The sequence below is a fragment of the Podarcis erhardii genome (assembly GCF_964252035.2).
Source record: "Podarcis erhardii genome assembly, chromosome: 6".
In the NCBI taxonomy this organism is placed as follows: Eukaryota; Metazoa; Chordata; class Lepidosauria; order Squamata; family Lacertidae; genus Podarcis; species Podarcis erhardii.
The window spans coordinates 49,319,762-49,341,723 of record NC_138510.1 but is presented as its reverse complement, the minus strand read 5'-3'; the positions used below and the strand labels follow the sequence as shown (position 1 = coordinate 49,341,723).

General features: G+C 45.9%; 1 protein-coding gene across 4 annotated transcripts in view; it reads right to left on the bottom strand.

The window, feature by feature from the left end:
• The window catches only part of AMPD2 (adenosine monophosphate deaminase 2), a 48,424-nt gene that overhangs the window by 20,975 nt on the left and 5,487 nt on the right, over nucleotides 1–21,962 (bottom strand). For 2 of the 4 annotated variants that reach the window (XM_081866392.1, XM_081866391.1), the window contains exons 2-4: nucleotides 5,654–5,784; nucleotides 2,197–2,327; nucleotides 1,000–1,068 (exon numbers count right to left, since the gene is read on the bottom strand). In XM_081866392.1, the coding sequence (XP_081722518.1) occupies nucleotides 1,000–1,068; nucleotides 2,197–2,327; nucleotides 5,654–5,784 (331 nt within the window). Of the gene's footprint in view, nucleotides 1–999; nucleotides 1,069–2,196; nucleotides 2,328–5,653; nucleotides 5,785–13,893; nucleotides 14,131–21,962 lie in introns of those variants that run through there. The other 2 variants (XM_081866394.1, XM_081866393.1) reach the window with 2 other exon arrangements.

Sequence of the window (21,962 nt, the reverse complement as noted above, 5' to 3'; positions counted from 1 at the left end):
AAACTTGACACGTGCACCAAAACAGTGGCTAGCTTTGGCCTTTCCTCCGCAAGGATTTCTCCATTCTAAAACACCGAACTTTCATTCTCCTCCAGGAGGCGAGGGGAGATTCACTTCATCCATTTACACCAGGCAAGTCCAACAGGTAGATCGTGGTCTACCGGTAGATCACTGGGTGCCTGTGGTAGACCACTGGTGGATCATTGGCTCCCCCCCGCCCCAAAGAAGTTCAGCAGGGCTTTCCTCCCTAAAAAAAAGTCCATTAACTTTGACCTGAACCCCCCAAAATGGGGTAGATCACTGACAGCTTTTAACTCCGTGAGTAGATCGCAGTCTCTTGGGAGTTGGCCACCCCTGATTTACACCATCTTTCCACTCTGAAGTTCAGTTCCAAGCCTGCTCCCAGGCTGTCTGGCATGTCTCTCAGTCACTGCTGGTAAGATCTGAGGCCTACTTGTACATTGGGGGCAAAATAATGTGGACTTAAGATGGAGAGGCGAGGGATACAAATGCAAGCCCCACCCCACCCCAACTTCCTTGTGCCTCCTGGTCCCACTTCGGACTATCCCATGTTGTACAAGGTCTGATGGGGGATTTCTAAGCATGTTCCACATAGAATCCCCCCACTTTAGAGCTTTGCACTGATTGTAGGAAGGTCTGAACAGGAGCTGGCATGCACTGGGATTTTGAGGGAAGGTGCAAGGGTTGTGTATGCATGCCTCTGCCTCCTCCCCATGTTAAGCCTGCACAAGGCAGTCCCAAATGCCTGCACATGTCTTAGTTTGACTTAGCAGTATCTGCACCTAATTAATTGACCACACAGGCAGCAGTGGCATGATTGAGAGTGGGAATGTGCCACATGCAGGTGGATAGAACTCTTGCAAGAGTGTCATTTCTTTTGTGCCTGCCAAGTGGGGAGAGGATGAGGATGCAGCCTGCAGGGTGCTCCCGCTCCCACCCCTGAGTCAAGGGCAGAGAGAATTAATGCCAGGCACTCACTGTAAGTCAGCAGCACTGTCAATTTTCAGGAAGTCCTGTTTGGCTCTGAGTAAAATGTCAGGTTCTAGTCTGAGGATAAATGGGAAGTGGAGGCCAAGGCCAAGACAGGAACAAACAGAGAGACAGAAAGAGAGAGGGGGGAAGAGAGAGACACACACACAAACAGAGAGAGATGAGGAAATGTGGAGGAAGAAAAGGAGAAGAGGAGGAGAAGAAAAAAAAGAAAACACTAGCATTAATACAGAAACCAACACCAGAAATGGCAGACACTGTACAGCAATATTCACCAGCTATGGGAGACAGAAGAGAATGGATTCAAAAGGCCTAGGACAGACATCAAAACCAAACCATGGTTTGGCCATCAGGAAAGTGCTACTGATTTGAATAGTAAGTCCCTCCTCATCCATGGCAACCAGTTTGCCATGAAGATCAGGCAAACCACCCCCACCTGAACCAGAAAGTATAGCTCAATGTGAGTTTCTGGTTCTGGTGCGGAGGCAAACTATGGCCAGTGGTAACCATAATTTGATCAATCCAGACATTATGCCAAAGCATGGTTACCACAACCCAGGAAGCGGAGAAGGGAAGCAGTGTGTGCATGGAGAAGAGGGAGCAAATGCTCCTACAGCACACTTCCAATAGCCTAGGCATGGTTAGGTCACAACATCTGTACCGGGCCATATTTGTCCTCTCTCCAGTCCTGGTTTCTAGACGAATCTAGCCACCTCTGGGCAGATAGAGCTGGAAGAAATACAGAGGCCTTTATTTGCCTGCTGGTAATGTAGATAACCACAAAGCAATCCCACCAGTGAAGTGAAAAGCCTCTGGGCACCCAAGACAGACCGTAAGCAGGACAAGCGTTGTGTAAAACTGCCAGCTACCAACGCACACACATACAGTTATGTATATGCACACACACAACCATGTCAATGGCAGGCATCCTAGCCAACATCCGATGTGCACCTCTTTGGACCACCTATGTCTTCTCCAACAAGCCTATTCCCCAAGTTATAGCAATCTATTCTAGGTTGCAACAACGGTTCCCCATTTGGCTTCTTGCCACCTTTCTCAGTTCTCAACTGCTCATATTCATCCAGTTGTCTTTGTTCATGAACTTCTCTGAAATGCACCTTCCTACTCTTGGAAATACCAAACCAAGGAGCCAGAAGAAGACCAAGAAGCATCACAGCAACTTACTTCACATCCTGGCTGATTTGCCGCTCCAGCCGCTGGCGCCTCTCCTCCAGCTGTTCAATGGGGCTGTCTTCTGGGAATTCATAGGGGGCACTGCGCATATCACTCTCAGCCAACGAACGGCAGAACAGCTCCTGTGGGCACAGCAGCACAACAGTGCAGTCAACCGAGGGTGGGGCAGGGAGGAGTAGTTAAGCCTCCCACATAATAAACCTCTGACAAGCAATGCGGACACCAGCATGGAGAGTCCATTAAGACGGACTCCCTGGAGTCTGTCTGTTGTGATGGGAATACTCTGCCAGCATCCATGAAAGTATTGTGGGTGGGATCCATGCCACAATGCCTGCTTTTTCAGGGCAGGAATTCACAATGGGGTCACCAACGCAGTGACTTACAATTGCCTGAGTGATGACTGTTAGATGAACTTCACTGCTGCTGGTTTCACATTGCCCAGGTCATCGAAAGGTGCATTAATGATTAATATATCTCAAGGTCCCCGTCTTCCCTGCTGCCTTCTCCAGCATGTTTCTGACACACGGATGTGTCAACATCAGGAAACGACAGCTGCTGAGCCATCAAGCAGGCCCTAATTTCTTCCTACAAAGGTCAGGTGGAAGCTACAGCAGGCAGCTTCAAACACTTCCATACCACCACCAGTGCTCACACCCAGTGTCTCTCTGCTTAGGACCATGCCTCACATTTAAGTTGTAAGATATACACTTTACAGACCTGTACTGTGAATCCACTAAAGCCATAACATTCGAAGTGTATATTCAAGCCTGTGAGGTGGGGTTAATCTACATCATGCCACAATGCTTTTCTACAATGTGGATACGACATTTATGTACTTCAGGTATTGTGAATTTAATAAGTCTCTACCATGGACCCATTAAAATCAGCACGTGACGTCAGCTCCACCAACAGGCTCTATGACACTTCTATCAGTCTGGGACCAGAAAGAGTGAAGGCAGACCTAACATCTTCAGTGTGGCAAAGGTAGATTGAAATGACATTTCCAGCCTTGAAAATGAATGCACATTTTAATGTCCTAGACCTGGGGTGAGATACCCGTGGTCTGGCCAGATTTCATACAGCCCTCCAGGTGCCCTGCCAACCATCAGCTGCTCAGCAGAAATGGAAAGAGGATGTGTAACCGTGGCTCCTTCCTCTGCAAGGTCACAGCAAACTTGTATTCTTTGCAGAAATGCAAAAAGTAGTCCACACATTTTGCAATTGCTGGATCTCAATTTTGGGGAAGGACTTGCAATTCAGCTGTGAATTGAACATATTTGCATTATCACACTAGAATTACTGAGCCTTTTGGATAGGCAGTACAAATACAGTGGCCCCTCGGGTTAAGAACTTAATTCGTTCTGGAGGTCCGTTCTTAACCTGAAACTGTTCTTAACCTGAGGTACCACTTTAGCTAATGGGGCCTCCTGCTGCCGCCGCACGGTTTTTGTTCTCATCCTGAAGTAAAGTTCTTAACCCGAGGTACTATTTCTGGGTTAGCAGAGTGTGTAAGCTGAAGTGTCTGTAACCCAAGGTACCACTGTATAGGAAGTTCAATGTGTATTTTTTTAAAGTCTATGAAGGAAATGGAAGGTATAACTTGAAGAGAGCTAGTAATAATTAAAAACATGCCTCTGCTTCCATGATATGCGTGGTTATGAGAGAGAAAGAGAAATTGTGTGTGCATCAAGGGTTTATGATTTTGTGTGGATCTGGCCCCACCTGGTTCAGGTATATGGCTCCACAGCTTTTCTACTAGGGCAATGTGACCCTCAGCCCCCCCCCAGAAAGTCCCCCCCCATCATGTTCAAGAGCAAGGTATGAAGGAAGGAGACAGACAGCTGTCATGAATCACGAAAAAAGGACAAGATCTTGCTATGGACATTTCCATACGGCATCTAAAGAGCCCTGAAGCACAAGCAGCAAGAAAGAGAGCTGTGCTACAAAGAGACATGAGCTGGGAAGTGCTGAGTCAGGCTTGCTCTGCAAGGATTTCCCCCAATAAATCAGACAAGCAATTCAATTACTTAGCCTGCCAGTAGGTCGATCAAAATGCATTTTCAATTAATTCACTCGGGTACCCGATTCTTGAAAGCTTGCCTGTGGTAAGTTCACTCTTTAGATAAGCTAAAGGCAAAATGCCAAATTTCTGTGCCAGCAATTACAATGGAAACATCTGTTGCATAGGTTAAAGGGTATCAGCATCAGAATTACTGGCAAGGCAAGTTGGGACCGCTTGCCGGTGACCCACAAATTCCCCAGTTGAAATTATGGACCTTTTCAGTCTTTCCGACTGGGAGAGAATGCACCCAAGAGCCCATCCAGACAAAAAGTCTGGCCAAAGTACTCCTGTAATCGCTCTCCCTGACAATGGCTCAGTTCACACTCCAGCAAGAGATTGCTCACCTATTACTGAGGTTGAAAAAATTGTTCTGATTGCCTGAAACAGGAAGCCTGGAACTGGATCACGCAATAAGAGGAACATAACAAGAGCTTCTCCTTTTTCTTGCGCCTCCTTTCTCTTGTAATGCTGTGATTAGCAGGACAGTTCATCACTCACAGAGATTCCAGCTACTCCAGAAACCATTAAGTGCACATGGGACAGACTTTGCCAGGCTTTGAGGCTGGATTTAGGCTACTGCACATTTCCTGTGAGCATGCCACGCCTGGACTTGGAAGTAGCAGAGTCCCAGAACTGCACAAGATTTGCCTACCTTAGAATCTGGCATCCCCAAACAGTGGATGAAAACAACCAGTGTGGGCTGCAAGCAACGCTAGGTCCACCTTTCCTTTACGCCACAATTAAAATTGAGAGACGGTGGAATCATTATGGCAGTGGAGACCACGTAACAACACTTTATGCCTCAACTGCAGGGTGGCACTAACTGGCACAATGTGGCAACCTGGCCCTCTGGGAAACACCCCAACGAAACCTCACAACAAGCACACTCAATGAGAAATAACTCCCAAACACTGGGTTGGATACAGAGGTGATCCTAGGAAAGCAAAACTGTACTTCAGCCAAAGCGTCAAACCAGCAGAAGCTTCTACAAACAGAAGGGGAGGGTGATTTATCCCCACAGCCCCTCCACCCACCACCACCAAGCACAATTCCCAGGGGCACAGGAGATTACAAGAGGAACTGGCAAAGATCACTTCCCTCTCACCTTCCATTTCCAGGAGTTGAAAGCAACCCACTCCTTACCTCCAACAGTGAAAGGCTGCATGGATTATCTCTCCCCCCTCCCCACAACCTTTGCAAATGCAAGAGGAGTCGCATGCATTTGTCAGAGTTCGGGGTTACAGAGTTGAGCTTGTTTCATAAAAAAGCAATCAAAGGAAAAGAGGAACTAAGGGCCAGTAGGTATAACTCTGAGGTGGTGTCCTCACAGGCCTGGTTCCAAGGTTATAAAAGAGGAAAGCAACAGCAATGAAGAAGTAACATTACCTCGGCTATCTCTTTGTACTTGCCATCCATGGAGGTGCGCAGGTCAACAGGAAAATGCTTCAGGCAGTGGGGAGGCCCCGGGAGGGAACGCGCAGGCTGCAACTGGCGGGACCGCGGCCCTCCGTGGATCTCTGTGGAAAATATGAGACAGCAGTCAGGGAGATGAGAGAAAGCCACGGCCCTGATCAGAACAATTCAAGGGAAGAGGAGAAATTTAATCAAACACAGCCTTTATCAGTTCTCTCCAACCTGGTGCCCTCTAGATGTTCTGGACTATGATTTCCATCAGTCCCAGTCGGCAGCGGCTGGTAATTCTGCCTGGATCAAAACGGAGAACTGCCGTAGGACAGTCCTGCTTTCCAAGAAACATCTGCAAAAGGTTTCTGCAGATTAGCAGACACCCCACCATCATTTCGTTTGAGAAACTGCTAAAACACTTGGCTTTACCATCACTCCCTTCTCACTCCACATCATGCATTTGAAGGAAGTAGGTTGTGGCTGCTGGTACTGTAATTAACAAACAACTTTGTTACCCTGCCTTCACCCTAAAGTCCCAGGGGTGGGCTACATTGATTAAAATTACATCAGAAGTTTTAAAAACTTACAATAAAAAATGCAACCACACACACAAATAGAGTGGGTCCTGAAAATATACATCTCAGGTGTCAAGGCCAGGGAAAAGGGGTGATAAGATGATGACACTATAAAAGGTAAAGGACCCCTGGGTGGTTAAGTCCAGTCAAAGGCGACTCTGGGGTTGTGACGCTCATCTCGCTTTCAGGCTGAGGGAGCTGGCGTTTGTCCACAGACAGCTTTCCAGGTCATGTGGCCAGCATGACTAAACCATTTCTGGTGCAATGGAACACCGTGATGGAAGCCAGAGCGCACGGAAATGCCGTTTACCTTCCTGCCGCAGCGGTACCTATTTATCTACTTGCACTGGCATGCTTTTGAACTGCTAGGCAGGAGCTGGGACAGAACAACGGGAGCTTACCCCATCGCAGGGATTTGAACCGGCAACCTTCCAATCGGCAAGCCCAAGAGGCTCAGTGGTTTAAACCACAGTGCCACCCACATCATATATAAGCCAATGTACTAATTCTACACTCTTTCCATCCTTTTCCTTCAGGAAGTGGCTCAGGAATGTATTCAAGCTAAGATGTTAGAGCAATTGGTGCACACAGAAATGGCACATACTACCTCTGCTGAACCTCACCATCCTTCAAAGGAAAACTAAACTGCCAAGTTCACTTTCTGGCAATCCTTCCCAAAAGCCTTTTTCACATCTGTGCATACTGAAAAGTATGAAGCTGCTAGAACTCAGACTGGCCCAGGGCATCAACAGAGCAAAGATGCTACTGAAAATTGACATTAGAAACAGAACTAGTCTTGTGGCACCTTAAAGACAGATGTGTTTATCATGGTGTGACCTTCTCTGGATTAGTCACCAGATCCAACAAAAGAAAAATAACAGAAACAGAGCAACTCTGATTGCCGCTCGTAACCCATCCCTTACCATGTCCAATGAATGGCAGCTATTGACAAAAAGCAGGAAATCCTCTGTGAAATATGCCCAATTTTATGCTGTTTTTTGGTCTCTGTTAACATAGCCCAGGTTCATCAGCTCCTGAGCTATATTTACCAGTTCCAACAAGAGCCCACCATTTAAAATAAAAGGAAATGGCACAAGCACTATTTGATCCATTGGTTCACCATCCACCCCCAAGGGTCGCTCGAAGCCCACACTCAAATTACCAGCTGTCAGTCTGTGTCACAGGGCCCCAGACCTTGCAAATGCCCAAGAACTATCTTATGATCCACCCGCCTCTGTTTGCCATTTTCAGCTGCTCTGCTACCAGGGACAAGGGTTGGGTCTGGAAGCCACCGTTATATTGGCATTATGAGAAGAGTTCCCAGACATCTCCTTCCATGCCTGGCCATTCATTTCCTGAATATGTAGTCACATATTAATTTTGGCAGATTACATAATATGCACAATTGTTGCTTTATTCAAGCTCACAACAGCCATGCAAAATAAGCCACTCCTACTCCCATTGAACAGATGCAGGACTGAAGGCGAGACTTCCTCAAGGGAAGCGACTGTATGTTCCTGGCCCAGCAGGGATTTAAAGTCAGACTCTGGAGAGGCAACCAGCATATGCTATTCAGCTGGACCCCACCATATCTCAAATGTCAGTTCTCAAAGTGATCCAGCCACCTCAAAATACTGGAAATGCCACTGACCTGAGGACCAGATCTCCTTTCAAATGGGGAAGAATCCCTTATCAACTGGCATCACCTTTTATTGGGCTTTTTCAATGCCATTCTTCCTAGCATTTGTGACAACCACAAAGCATTTGTGACAACCACAAACCACGTTGCAGATGGAGGACTCCAGCCCGGAGATGAAAATACTTACTGCCGTACTTAACAAGGAATTTCTGGCAGGGCCAGGAACTGACTATGCTAGCTAAAAATGAACAGATGCTATTGCTTTTCTTGAAGAAGAAGGATGCAGAAACTGCGGCCCTGAGGATGTTGTTGGACTACAACTCTCACCACCCCTCACCAATGGGCATGCTGGCTATGGCTGATGAGAGCTGGAGTCCATGGAGGACCACACAGTCCCCATCCCTGCTGTAAAAAGTGAAGTCTCCTCACCATCATGCCCAGTTAAAAGGATCCCATTTCTCACCAGCTTCAAGACTCTAAGCATCCACTTTGAGGTTGAGAAGCACTAAAAACAAAAACAAAAAAGGGTATCCCATCCCTTCTAAAAGTTTAAACTAGTTGGTAAGGCTTGCCCCACCACTTGTCTGATGTAGAAATAATAATCAGCTTCCAGCCTGGAGACGAGTACCTTAGTTGGCTTCCAGAGAGACTATTAAGGGGAATAACACATCCTTTGTTCTGTTAAAAGGAACCTGGCAGAGACACATTCTCTCTTGTTTGCGCCTGCAGAGGCTGAAGGCAAACACCATGGACCGATCAGCCAGACCCTACGCTGAGCCTCACAGGAGAAACTGCTCAAAGTCCATTTTATAGGGGTGACTGGCTTTCAGCTCTCAGGCCTTAACGTTCTAATGAGAGCAAATGCTTGCAGACCAGACCTTTCCTCCCTGCCGCTGCAGCAAGAACACAACCACTCCTAGCTCCCCATGCAGAGCACAAGGGGAACAGATAGAGAAATCAATACAAACAACCCAACCACAGCACTTTTGCTGACTGTTGGCCAAGATCTACCATGGAGTGGCCTCTCTGAAGCCACACAGGAATCCATGGGTGACCCAACTTCCTACCTCTGCAGACTATGGGGCAAAGCAAGTTGTGAAATAATACAGAGTCATAAGCAATTACTTTGTTCCCTTCTGCTAGAATCGACATGTCTTGACCTCAAAATTCCTAAAAATAAAGCAAGGTAAACAAAATAGACTCCTCAAGGGAAAGGGAGCGAAAGAATGTAGTTACTTGAGACATTTTTAAAGCAGATCAGAATCCCAACTGCTGTGTGCTCAGTATGTGTTGTAGAATACACTACATTGGTCCATTACATATCTTGTTGTTAAGTTGTCACAAGTTAGGTGACAAGGTTGCTCATAGATCTGTTTTTAATGTCTCCCAAGGATGCTTCACACACTACAGAAAATATGGGCTTTCTTTGCTCCTCTGCATGTCTCTGTGGTGCCTTTAAACCATAAGGTCTCCAAGTCCATGCCACCGATTTTTCACACATGTCTGCACCCTCCACACATTATAGTAGTCACCATGTGGACACAGTCAACAAACAAGAGCTCATTTCCCTCCATAATAACCCAATGTAGGTGCCAAACTAGCAATCTTCTAACTCGTGTTAGAGAACAACAATAAGCAACAGACTGGGGCGGGGGTCAAGGGAGGTTCAAAGGTACAAAGGAACATGACACCTCTAGCAGAACTGGACTATCACCAACAGCTACTGGCAATTACATAAACTGACACTCTCGCATGCTGTCAATAGGCAGGGAATCTAGATAACTTGTGTGGTCAACTATGTCACAAGTAAACACTACTTGGCTTTGTCAGAACTTTTTCTGTTTAAAAGTTTCAGGTATTCATAGGCACACAAAAGGATTTGTAAAGTAGAAATGGATCCTTTTGGCTCAGGAGCCAAAAGGATCCATTTCTAGGTACCATTTTCCAAGCCATACTGCTCCAAGTGACATTGCTGAATTAGGACTGGGGAGACCCAGGCTCAGATCCCACATCAACCATCATGAAGTTCTGAGTGACCCGGGGCTAGTCATTCTTTCTCAGCCAGATTGAAGTCACAGGGTAGTTGCATGGATAATGAGGTGGTGGGGACCCATGTATGCCACCCTGAGCTTTTGGATGAATAGGATAAAAGTGTCCAAATTAATCAATCAATCCACAGTCCCGGCAAACATTTTTTATCACTGTAATGCCTCATGTCCTTACTTCTTTTCCACTCTCTCTGTCATGCGATACATCACATTCCATTCTTTGAAGAGGATATCATAAGTACACACATTCATGAAAATTTATGGCTCACTTGCACAGCCCACACTAAATCACAGGATCTGGCATTCCCTCGGTTGAATCGTACAAGTCCTGTCTATAATTACTGACATCACCCACTACACAAGGAATTCCATTTGTCTTCCCATCCAAACCAGCTATTGTCTATCTAGAGTCACTTTTCAACCCAACTCAGCTGGCCTGCAAGTACTGATTTCCTTTTCTTGTCAAGAGACAGAATATCTTCTTCTAAATCGTATTTAGTATCAACAGTGTGTTCAAGTAAGTTTGTTTCTGTCCATTAAAAAGTTGAAATTACTTTAGGCGAAGGGTGAAAGACCAACAAGTGAGGATGGGTGGAAGATGTCTGATGGCACTGGAGGTGCTTGACTGGTGAGCAATCTGTCACTCACTGTTGCCCCTATAAATCGCTCAAGAATAAATACAAGATGGAGGATTATTACTTTAGAGATAATCTCCAGGTCAAATTGCCACAGAAGCTGCTTTATACAGACTCAGACCACTGGTTTGTTGAGCTCAGTGTTGCCTACTCTACAATGATTAACAGTGACTCTCCAGACTTTCAGAGGGGACGACGTTGTCCAGCCCCACCTGGAAATACCAGGGATTGAATTTAGGGTGTTCTGCAATGCTGAGTATGTACCCTACTATCTAGCTATGGCCCTTCTCAAAAGGTTGCCTGATCACAATCTAGAGATCCTGCTTGGGTCTAAACATCCCATGGCGACAGGAACGCAAGGAGCTACCGCATTTCCTAGTCCATTCCTCCTCCAGATCCTGCATCCATCTTCATGTAGCAGTGTGGAAAGGGGTAACGACAGATAAAAGTAACAGGCCAAAAAGAGCCAGAGGAGCTGCATACGATCCTGCTGTTGCTGCCACCTTAAGAGTGTTCAAAAGAACAGGCAGGATCTCCAGGGCATCATCCGGCAATGAGACACGTGTGTTTCCTACCCACCAGGGTCTAATAAAGCATTTCATAATTATACACCTGGAAACATCATTTCTGAAATGATACGATTATTAGCTTTTCCCCATCTAGTGTTCTTAGCTGTTACATCTACAATAACCAGAATTCTTGTCGTGGGGGCACTTAAAACAGATGCTGATTCCGCCCCAAAAGCAGCTGCACTGCAGTAGCTGGCAATATGCATTTTGTGCACTCAGATTTTCAGTGCTCATTCCTTCAGAACGAAACTTGTCACAGAAAAGGAAAAATTGGCCCTGCTGTCCTTAGCAGCCTATTCCCTGAAACCTCTGCACAACACATTCCAGTTTGTGGGGGAGGGGCCACTTATCTTAGTAGATGCTGAGCAAGTTTCACAAGTGTCACAACTACCCAACGAAAGGGTGACACAAGAGAAACCAGTCCCTTCGAGTTCATTCATATCCTGAGCTCACTGGAGACACGTGAGAACTCCATAACTACACAAAGGTCTCCCCCACCACCACCCCACCACGAAAGCTTGCAATGCCTGCTTTGCATCTGGCCCTCAGTGGGTCACCAAGGTACACACCACAAAGCAGAAGCATCAAGCCCTGTTCTAGGACAAGGAGGAGAGCATTGCCATCAACTGTCAAACCTGATTCAGAGTGTTTTTGCCTGCCTGATGCCCCAGAGGCTGACTAGCCGCTCCATCACAGTGGCTTATGCAGAAGGAAGAAGTGTTTGCTCGGGTTCCCTCCCCCCCCCCCCCCCCGCCCACTGCCCCTCTCCCACTCCCAATCCAGGCACTGTCTGAATAGTCAAGCTCCACTGTGCCTTGCTAATGACCCTCACATGTCTCCCTAATGGGCTCCCTGTGCACAGTGCAAACAATCAATTCATTAGGGAAAAAACAGCAAGAGCTGGGGAACCGCCAGGCCAATTGCAGGGCTAAGCCTTGGCAGCCCCATCAAAGCCAGCATGTGTCTTCAGCTCATGAGGGGGGCAGCCAAGAACAGCTGCTCCTGTAGCTCCAATTGCTGGCTGGGCAACACCACGGATGGCAACACAGATTTCCTCAACCTTTCTTCCACTGCCACTAGCAGCTTTTGGATCTGCAGCAGTCTGGAGCCCCAGCTTTTGTTGGGCGGCCTCCCAACACCTGCCAGAACCAATGGGGGAGCATCACTTCCAGGCCCAAACCCTCCATGGCAAAAAACCCCTTGTGACGTTGCAGCAAAAGTTTAGTGGGGTCAGCAGTGTAGCCTGCTCCTCCTACACTCAGATACCTAGGAGAAGTAACGACAGGACATGGCTTCCCACACTTAGTCACATCATCATGCTTGGTTCTGAATCTGCAATGGTCTTCCCTTAAGTCAAGCTCTGGCCAAATGCTGAAGCTCCTCCACCAAGACTATAGCTGTGGGTGCTGAGTTGGTCACATGCCCATATTGTGACACTTGTTATGCCACTCTTTTGGAAATCCTGAGCCCACCACACACAGAGCAGCAGAAATGTGGCTAATTCAGACATATGCCGATGCCGTAATATATAGCGACGGCTTCATTCACATGTATGTAATGGAGACACTTTATTGTGACATCTCGTTGGCGAGAGGTCACTAGGTGCTCCATCAATCCGACTCCAAGGACCAGATATTCATTTTTCTTTTATGCAATTTACCCCTTGGGGGTTTCCCACAAACACTGGGGATGCAATTATGGTTAGTTTAATAGTGGCTTAAAGGCTTGCCCTGAGAAACTAGAAAGCTAGACTCTCTCTCAGTAGTCCTCTGTTGATCACTGAAATGCCTGTTCTGGCAACATGAGACAAGGTAGCACAGATAAATTGCCATGTGACTAGTTCCTTGGGGTGAAAAATTAGGCAGTTTTTATAGAATGTATTTCAATGAAATAGTGGAGCCTCTTCCAAACAGCTGTATTTTCACAAGCACTAGAAGATCACAGAAATATGCTTTAAAGAGTACTAATAAGCATCATAGTTCCCCGCCCCCCCATTTTTAATTTTATTGTACATAGTACATGCAGGTGGTTGTGGCTAATGGCTATCAGATTTATACACATTCAATTAATTAAAGTACGTGTGGGTTTGTTTGTTTTTAAACTCCCTTTCTCACCCAGAAGCCTTGCACCACCAAAATACTAAAGCAGAGTGCAAGGGATAGAAGTCCTGCATTTTTTGTGGGTATCATCGCAACAACTTCTCATCACAAGGAATCCAAACTCTTGCAATGCATCTGAGAACATGATAGGGATAAAAACAACTGCAAAAGAAGCTGTCATCATTACCCACTTCCCCCACTCCCCAAGACAGACATTTCAGCATCTGCACCAGGATAGCCAGCGGAGGTCCCCTTCAGTGATGAGCTGTCAGCTAGCCCAGCTTCAGAGAATTGCCAGAGGTTTACACACAGAGACACAAAACACCTCCCACTCCCCGGAAAAAAAGAAACCTCAAGCCTCAATCAATACAGGAATACCTTGCCAGTGCTCCAGCTCTAACTTTCAGGGATTTGCCTTCTGCGGCAGCCTGAGCAAATCACCCCTCTCTTTTACGTTGACTGCCATCTCACGTCAAAGGCTTTTAAATCGCATGCCCCTTAACAACACAGCATTGCAACTCCAGCCCATTAAATAGAACAGGCAGGCTTCACTTTATCCTTCAAGCATCTCAGAACTCCTGATTAATACGAGCAGCTGCAACTGAAAACCATCCAGCCCCAGAGGGGAGAAAGGAAAAGACATTTCCAAACACTTACAGATCTGGCAGTCTTAAGGGCCTCACTAAGCCTCTGCCTTTTCTCCACCTGGAAACCAAGATGCTGGCAGGCTAGGCAAGGAGCATCCCATCACCTTCTGCCCCCTGAGCGTGGACCAAAAAGCCTCCAAGGTACCCTTGGGGGAGGCAGAGTGCCCACAAGAAGGCAACGAAGATGAAGCAGACAGAGGTGCCTGCTGCCGCTCTTGCCGGTGTTTCGCAGCCTCCTCTCTGAGAGCTGCAGTCCCACAGGATTCCAGCTCCAGAGCCGGCTTGGGCTGTACCAACCGTAGCTACATGGGGGGAGAGGGAGGAGACAAAAAATATGTGACAGTCTCTTCCAAGAGGCAGGCAGAGCCAGACAGGCAAAGAGAAGCCACCCTCCGCCACCAGTGGCCACGCAGCAGAGCTAACTCCTGGCCTCAAAGTAAGGAGGAGTTAACCCCTAACGTGCCAGCCACAGCTGCAGACGTGTATCCCAGCGCCCGCCCCCATCTCTCTCTGAAAGTAAGCAATGGCAGAGATCTACCCACACACAAAAGCACAGAGCACCACATACTGGTCGTTCATGCTGTAAGAAAAGGGGGAAATCGAACAAAAGCTAACTCAACTTTAAGAGTGTTTTCATTATGTACTGGTATAATAAGGCACAAGAACACTCCAAGCCACATACTTTGTAGGGAATACATTGAGATTCTTATTTGGTTAAGCTCAACGTTGTTGTTATTATTGCCCCTCTCTGTTTTTGTTTCGCATTGTCTCTGTATGATTTTAAAACAGAATATATCATATTTCATGGGGGGGGCAAACAGAGGTGTGTCTTGTGCTCCCCCCATCTTTTTCCCACTAAAGGCTATGAGGAGTCTGGTAAACATACACACAAATTCCATCCAGCAGTCAGTTTGCAAGGTGTGATTATCTGTCCCTCTCAAACATTAAACCCCACTCTGGCTAGAATCTAAGGAAGGGTGCTCCCCTTTGCCCAATTTCTCCTGCACCAGTCTGGAAAATATTACTTTTCTGCTATCTGTAGCAGATTGTCTCTATCTGGCTCACAGACCATCCAGCTCTAACCATTAGGAATCGTTACTTCCCAAATGGCACATTCTAGCCCTTACGGCACAAACTCCATTGCTGGCATCACCCAGGTGTGTTAAGACAACTCCAAGCCAGATCTCGGTTGGTTCCAAGGTAAGGAGAGGAAGTGGAAGAATCGAAGCTGTGCTGCATACTGGAATGCAGCTCAGTGGTGACAGGGATGGAGGTTGTCTTGGCAGAAGCCGCCTATAAGCTTTGTCTCCAAGAGCTGCAGCCGCTTGTTAATTAAGAACAATAAATGGCCTATGAGAAGCAGCTGTCCTTTCCTGATCCCGCAGGACGTAATGGAGGTGCCTGTGCTCAGAGTCTGCTGTCACGGAGATGAAGGGCCTCAGGGGTGACAGTGATGGGCATGTCATTCCTCAGTCTCGATCCTTTGAAGACAGACTGGCAGCAGGTTTTGGAAGCCTGCCCAGTGATCGCTCTCTTTCTGAGGAAGGCAGTGGCGGCGGCGGCGGCAGCGCCCCAATGTTGCTTACACAGACTTTCTCCAGTTCTCAACAATCTGGCCAAGGATCCCACACCTCTTGTTGAGAGAGCCAAATCCAACCCAATGCGGTACTTGCTCACAAAGATCCAACCCAATGCGGTACTTGCTCACAAAGCCCTTAAGTGAAATGCGTTTTCAGGGATGGCACTAGAGCAGCCAAGCCCCAAATCCCCAGAGGCAAGCTCCAGGCTGAACTGCTCAAAACTGGGTTTTGAAACCCATGGAGGTAAACTTCATTATTTCCAGATCTGGGAGGAGTCAGCCTTTCACTGTGGCAGCACCTGTGGAACTCCCTGCCTATTGACATTAGGTAGGCACCCTCACTATACCATTTCACACACCAGCTAGTTTCTTTGTTTCAGCAAGCCTACCCAGATATAGTGTTGTGTATGCACTTGTTTCTAAAATAAAAACAAAAATGCTGCTCTTATCGGTGTATTGTTGACAATTATTTTATTATACACAGCTTAAATATTTTCCTTAATTAAGCAGTTTTGTATTGCTTTCCTAAATAAAATAAAACTATTTTTGTAGTGGGTGGACGCGGGTGGCGCTGTGGGTAAAACCTCAGTGCCTAGGGCTTTCCGATCGCATGGTCAGCGGTTCGAATCCCCGCGGTGGGGTGAGCTCCCGTCTTTCAGTCCCAGCTCCTGCCCACCTAGCAGTTCGAAAGCACCCCTAAGTGCAAGTAGATAAATAGGTACCACTTTATAGTGGGAAGGTAAACGGCGTTTCCGTGTGCTGCGCTGGTGATGGCTCGCCAGAGCAGCTTCGTCACGCTGGCCACGTGACCCAGAAGTGTCTCCGGACAGTGCTGGCCCCCGGCCTCTTAAGTGAGATGGGCGCACAACCCTAGAGTCAGACACGACTGGCCCGTACGGGCAGGGGTACCTTTACCTTTACTTATTTTTGTAGGTATATAGCTTTCTTTCAAATGAATATGGGGTGTGTGTGGAGAACTACAGATCAGCAGCCAAGCCTTTGAGGAGATTGACACCTAAAGACTGGCATCAATCCCTTTCAAAATAGAATGGCTAATACCTTTTTCCTATCAATATTGTTATGTCCACAGGTGAGAAACACCTGTATTTTCAATAATAAATAATATATATCAGTTATTGGGGTTGCAAGGCAAATAAGAGAAATATGAAGCATGGGGATATATTTACACAGACCTTATACTCAGTGTTAGTATTTGTACTGGAGTGGGAATGACTGTTGGATGAATTTCAGCAGCTTGACAAAAACAGCCTTAGAGCCAGATGCTTGGAAGCAACAGAAGTACACTGAATAATAAGTCTGTGGGCCAGGGAGGAGGAGGAGGAGGAAGAGGAGGAGGAGGAGGAGGAGGAAGAGGCATTTAACTCCCTCTGTCAAACATTAGTCGCCTGTTTCTGGATTACTTGCATTGTGCAGATGACAAAATAAATCCCCGGAGAAATGATGGAAGCTGCATAAATGATGCCTTTTCCACAGTTGTTGTTGTTGTTGCTTAGTAAAATTTGGAATTATTACTTGGTTTTGATTTGACAACAAAGTCACAGCCGGCAAATAAGAAGCGTATGTGCAATATGACTGAAAGTTAAGCAAGATCTAAGACAGAATGTAAACAAAATGTAAACAATTAGTTCTTATCATCCAAGGAGAACAAAAATCAAAATACTATAGAAAACACTGTACTGTACTGAGTATTCAGTGAGATTCACAAAACACTTCTGTGCACTAGAACAGCACAAATCCAGCGAATGCATATGGCTGTCATTATCTAGGTGTAAATAAAGATGGTGGAGGAGAGAAAAAGCTAAGATCCTGCTGGTCTATCAGGTGGACTTGTGAGTGGCCTTAGGACAGAAGACCCAGCTTCAATCCTCAACTCTGCCTGCAGGTTTTAGCCTGTTGTCATGGAAATAATTTTATAAATGGAAAATAAAAAACATCCCACACAGGACAAAAGACAATAACAGTGTAAGCCTATACAGTGGTACCTCAGGTTAAGTACTTAATTTGTTCTGGAGGTCCGTTCTTAACCTGAAACAATACCTCTGAAATAGCTCGGGCTAACCTAAGCAGCAATCCTATACAGTGGTACCTCGGGTTAAGTACTTAATTCGTTCCAGAGGTCCGTTCTTAACCTGAAACTGTTCTTAACCTGAAGCACCACTTCAGCTAATGGGGCCTCCCGCTGCCGCCACGCCACCAGAACACGATTTCTGTTCTCATCCTGAAGCAAAGTTCTTAACCTTAGGTACTATTTCTGGGTTAGCGGAGTCTGTAACCTGAAGCATATGTAACCTGAAGCGTCTGTAACCCGAGGTACCACTGTAAATATTTACTTAGAAGTAAGGCTCACTATTTTATATGGATGCTACTCCCTAGTAACCCTATTTCAGTAAGCCTAGGTTTTCTCTTCTGTTGGAAATACTATAGCTTTGGACTTCCTGCATCAAGCAGGTGGTTAGGCTAGATCAGGGGAAGGCAACCTAAGGCCTGGGGGCCGGATGTGGCCCAATCGCCTTCTAAATCCGGCCCGCAGAACTGTCTGGGAATCAGAATGTTTTTACATGAGTAGAATGTGTACCTTTATTTAAAATGCACCTCTGGGTTATTTTTGGGGCATAGGAATTTGTTCATTTTCCCCACCCCCAAATATAGTCCAGCGCACTACATGGTCTGAGGGACGGTGGACCGGCCCATGGCTGAAAAAGGTTGCTGACCCCTGGGCTAGATAGCTAAACCCTATGGCAGCAGCCTAAAGAGGGTTGCAGTCATGCATACAAAAGGAGGGCAGGCAGCCTAGACCTCTGGAAATATAATTCTGATTTTTTAATCAAAAGGATCTGGCATTCTTTGCCTCCCTCTTAAAATCTTCTGCTCAAGACAATTTTCTCAGATCACACAACTGACGCAAGGTGCACATTCTGCAGGAGTTTCCAACATTTCACTGGGAAATGAAAACTGTGCTGTGCTTTGTACATCTGCTGAGAGTAACAGAGGGAGAGTTAACAAGAGGCACACACTGGAGTTGCACTCTATTCTGCCACACTTAGCATAGAAATGTAGTGGGCTCCTGGAGAAGAAGGGGAGCTTTCCATCATTCCCACCTGCAAGCTCGAAACATTTTGCAGGCTAGTAACTTTTGTGGGCTTATTTGCAAGGCTGGTTCAGTGGTTTTGTCACCACAACCTAGAGAGAATTCTTCTTCCAAACAGCAGCTCTTCAACATCTGGCTTAGACCACAGGCTATTGTGTATCCATGACTATTTATAGGTTTATTACTCGAGTTTCATTTATTTATTTTTACCTGAATTAGTTGGACAGCGGGGGGGGGGGGGGGACACTTTTTAACTGCTACAGAACTAAAAATAGAGAGCACAAACTCAACTGACCAGTAGTGACTCAACAATAACTAAAATACCCTGCTAAACAATGAACAACTATATGCTTGCTCCATGTGGCTTTGCTTCTTAGTAGTCCCCATTTTCTGTACTGTGGTTAAAAGCAAGAGGTCAAGGGCTTTACATATGTTACTCCATTGCAGCAGAAAACGCTCCTCTTGAGAGCCAGTGTGGTGTAGTGGTTAAGAGCGGTAGTCTCATAATCTGGGGAGCCGGGTTCAATTCCCCGCTCCTCCACATGCAGCTGCTGGGCGACCTTGGGCCAGTCACACTTCTCTGAAGTCTCTCAGCCCCACTCACCTCACAGAGTGTTTGTTGTGGGGGAGGAAGGGAAAGGAGAATGTTAGCCGCTTTGAGACTCCTGAAGGGGAGTGAAAGGTGGGATATCAAATCCAAACTCTTCTTTACTGGCTTTTAGGAAGGGTGCAAAGCAGTGCTTTTTCTGGGGGTACTCAATGGTATGCAGAACCAGCACGTTTCCCCCAAATGTTAAAAGTGTGGCACTTACTGCAACAACTTCATGGTGACTACCAGCACCTGTTTTTCTATTTGAAAAAGGACTGGTGCCAAGGCAATACCTCTTTCACCTAGTTTTTAATTTCAATAGATAGTTCACTGTTATTTTTCTATACAACCCCTGTTCTTCACTATTATAATGTTTTGCTCATTTTTACTATATTTTAATATTCGCTGTGAGCTGCTTTGAGTTATGGAAAGGCAGCTTAAAACAGTTTTAAATGAATTTTAAAAAGACAAAAACGGGTGGAGGAAACATCAGGAAATTCACTCACAAAAGGTTAGAATTCAACTTAACGTTGCTGCACAACAGAACTGCGCTGTAAGATTTCTAAGGAATACAAAAGCAGCATTGCCATCCTTTTACTGCACATTTAGCAATAGAGTAATTTTGAAATGCTCCCTCTCACACACATAAATAAGCTGAAAGAGGAACCCCACACTTCCCAGATCCCTCCACATGGCATGAAATGTTCTTTTAAAACACACATTTCCCTCCATTTCCTGCCTTTGACTGCTGTACCACCACTCACAATCCCATGCTTGGAACCCCCAAATCCTTCCTTGGTCTGCCCTTGGACCTCAATATGCCAAGGCATCTCCTCTTGCATCCCCATTACCTTATTTCCGAGGGCCTTATTAGCAACCTCTAATAAGTTTGGTCCCCAACTTGTCTCATCTTTTCTAGCAGTCACTTCTCATTTGAAGCCTGGGGAAGATTCTCACCTTCTGCACGTCAGTCCTCTTCTCCACTGTTTAGCCTGAGGTTATTACCACCAGGATTCATAGCTAAAGAAGCATCCCCTGGTTGTTATGTGACTGTAATATTTGCTTTTGAGAAATGTTTTTAGGTCACACAGTATGATCATCCTGTTCTAGGAATTTTACTCCCATGAGGACCACAAGAGTAAATATGATTATGTTCTCAGGATTTTCTCCCAAGAGGACTAGTCAATATTATTTGTATTATTATTTTTTTTAAAAAATGAGATTCTCAAAATATTCTGCCTGCCCAAAGGAAACTAAGGCAAGAGGCATGATCAGTTTGTTATTTAACATTTCCCTGTTGCCTCAGATACATAGACTTAAAGGTACTGTAAATAGTGACTAGGAGATCTCTATCAAGCTCTAATTTTGCTGGTTATAAGTACACGCTCTCTCTTTCTCTCTCTCGCTATATATATTTGTGGGCAGCTATAACCCTTCCATCCTGTTTCTCCAATATTCCCTATACTTTTCAAAATAACATGTATCTCAAAAAACAACAACAGTAGTAAGTTTATTTTCCTTGTATTTCATCCTTTCCTCCCAAAGAACAAATATTATTACAGTAAGGAAAACAAGAGAACAGCAACAACAAAACCATCTGTCCCGTACATGCACAGGGCTCCACTACCTCACAGCTTTAGGGGACAAAGGTGGGTCATTTAACAAAGGAAAGCTGACTGCAGTGGTTAGAGTGAAAGACTCAGCAGATTTGAATGCAAACCTTTGCCGTGCCCTGTTTCTATGTGATCCTGGACAAGTCAAGGACAGGACAATTCCCAAATTGCTCCAAAGTGAATGCAATTAAGTTTCACTGATGGATAAAAAAGATTGAGCCTGGGGACAGGGACAGCAGTTGTGCTGCACAGACTTTACTACACAGTTACGTCCAAGGGCTGTATGCACTTCTGTTGGTTTTTTTTAAAAAAGATTCCAAATTCTACACTAGAATAACCTAGGAAAGCCAACCGCTGCAATTAAAATATATGGAAATGTGAACCGTTTTGCTCAGTTTGAACACTGTGGTCTGAATCCCAAAATGATGTTTCTGAAGACTGATGGGGGGACAAATGCTGTGAGAAATGAAGGGTATTGAAACAAAATAAGGAGGAAATGATGCAAAGCTGTTTAGGGCACTAAAGTACCAACTCCTTGAAACTGGAAATCCTGAAGCAGGAATAGGGACCCTGTGACCCTCCAGATGTTGCTAGACTCCATCTCCCACCATTCCATTTGGCCTCGACAGCTGTCAGACTCAGGGATGACAGGAGCTGTGGCCCAGCAACATCTGGAATGTCTCCAGGCCTAGGCTAAAAAACCAGGCTTTTTAAAAAATTAAAGTGAAAACTAAGGTCATCGGCAAATCAGGATTTGCACCTTCTATCAGATCTTGTGCTTGTGTGACAATTTTATAGACGTGCACAACACCATACACAGCCCTGCTATTATTCCTCCTATGAGGGGGCGGGGGGGACTGGAATTGTAAGGGTACCATTACAGATGAGAAAATAACTGAAATCACGTCGGGCATTTTGCGAGCTGTTTTTAAAATGTGACACCCTAAGCAGCCAGGCACGCCTCGCTGTCACTTAACAATGGTCTTGGCTGTGCAGAAGTATTTTACTTCCAGTTGCAATGTGGTAATAATGATATTTCCTCAAGCACTAGAGAACAGAGCTTACTTCCACAAATGCTCAAAGGGCCTAGAGATTCTGCCCACACACACACATACCCTTGAAACAAAGGTAGGGCAGAAAAAGATGCAATGACTATCTCACACTCTGAAGAGCACCGACAAAATCATTT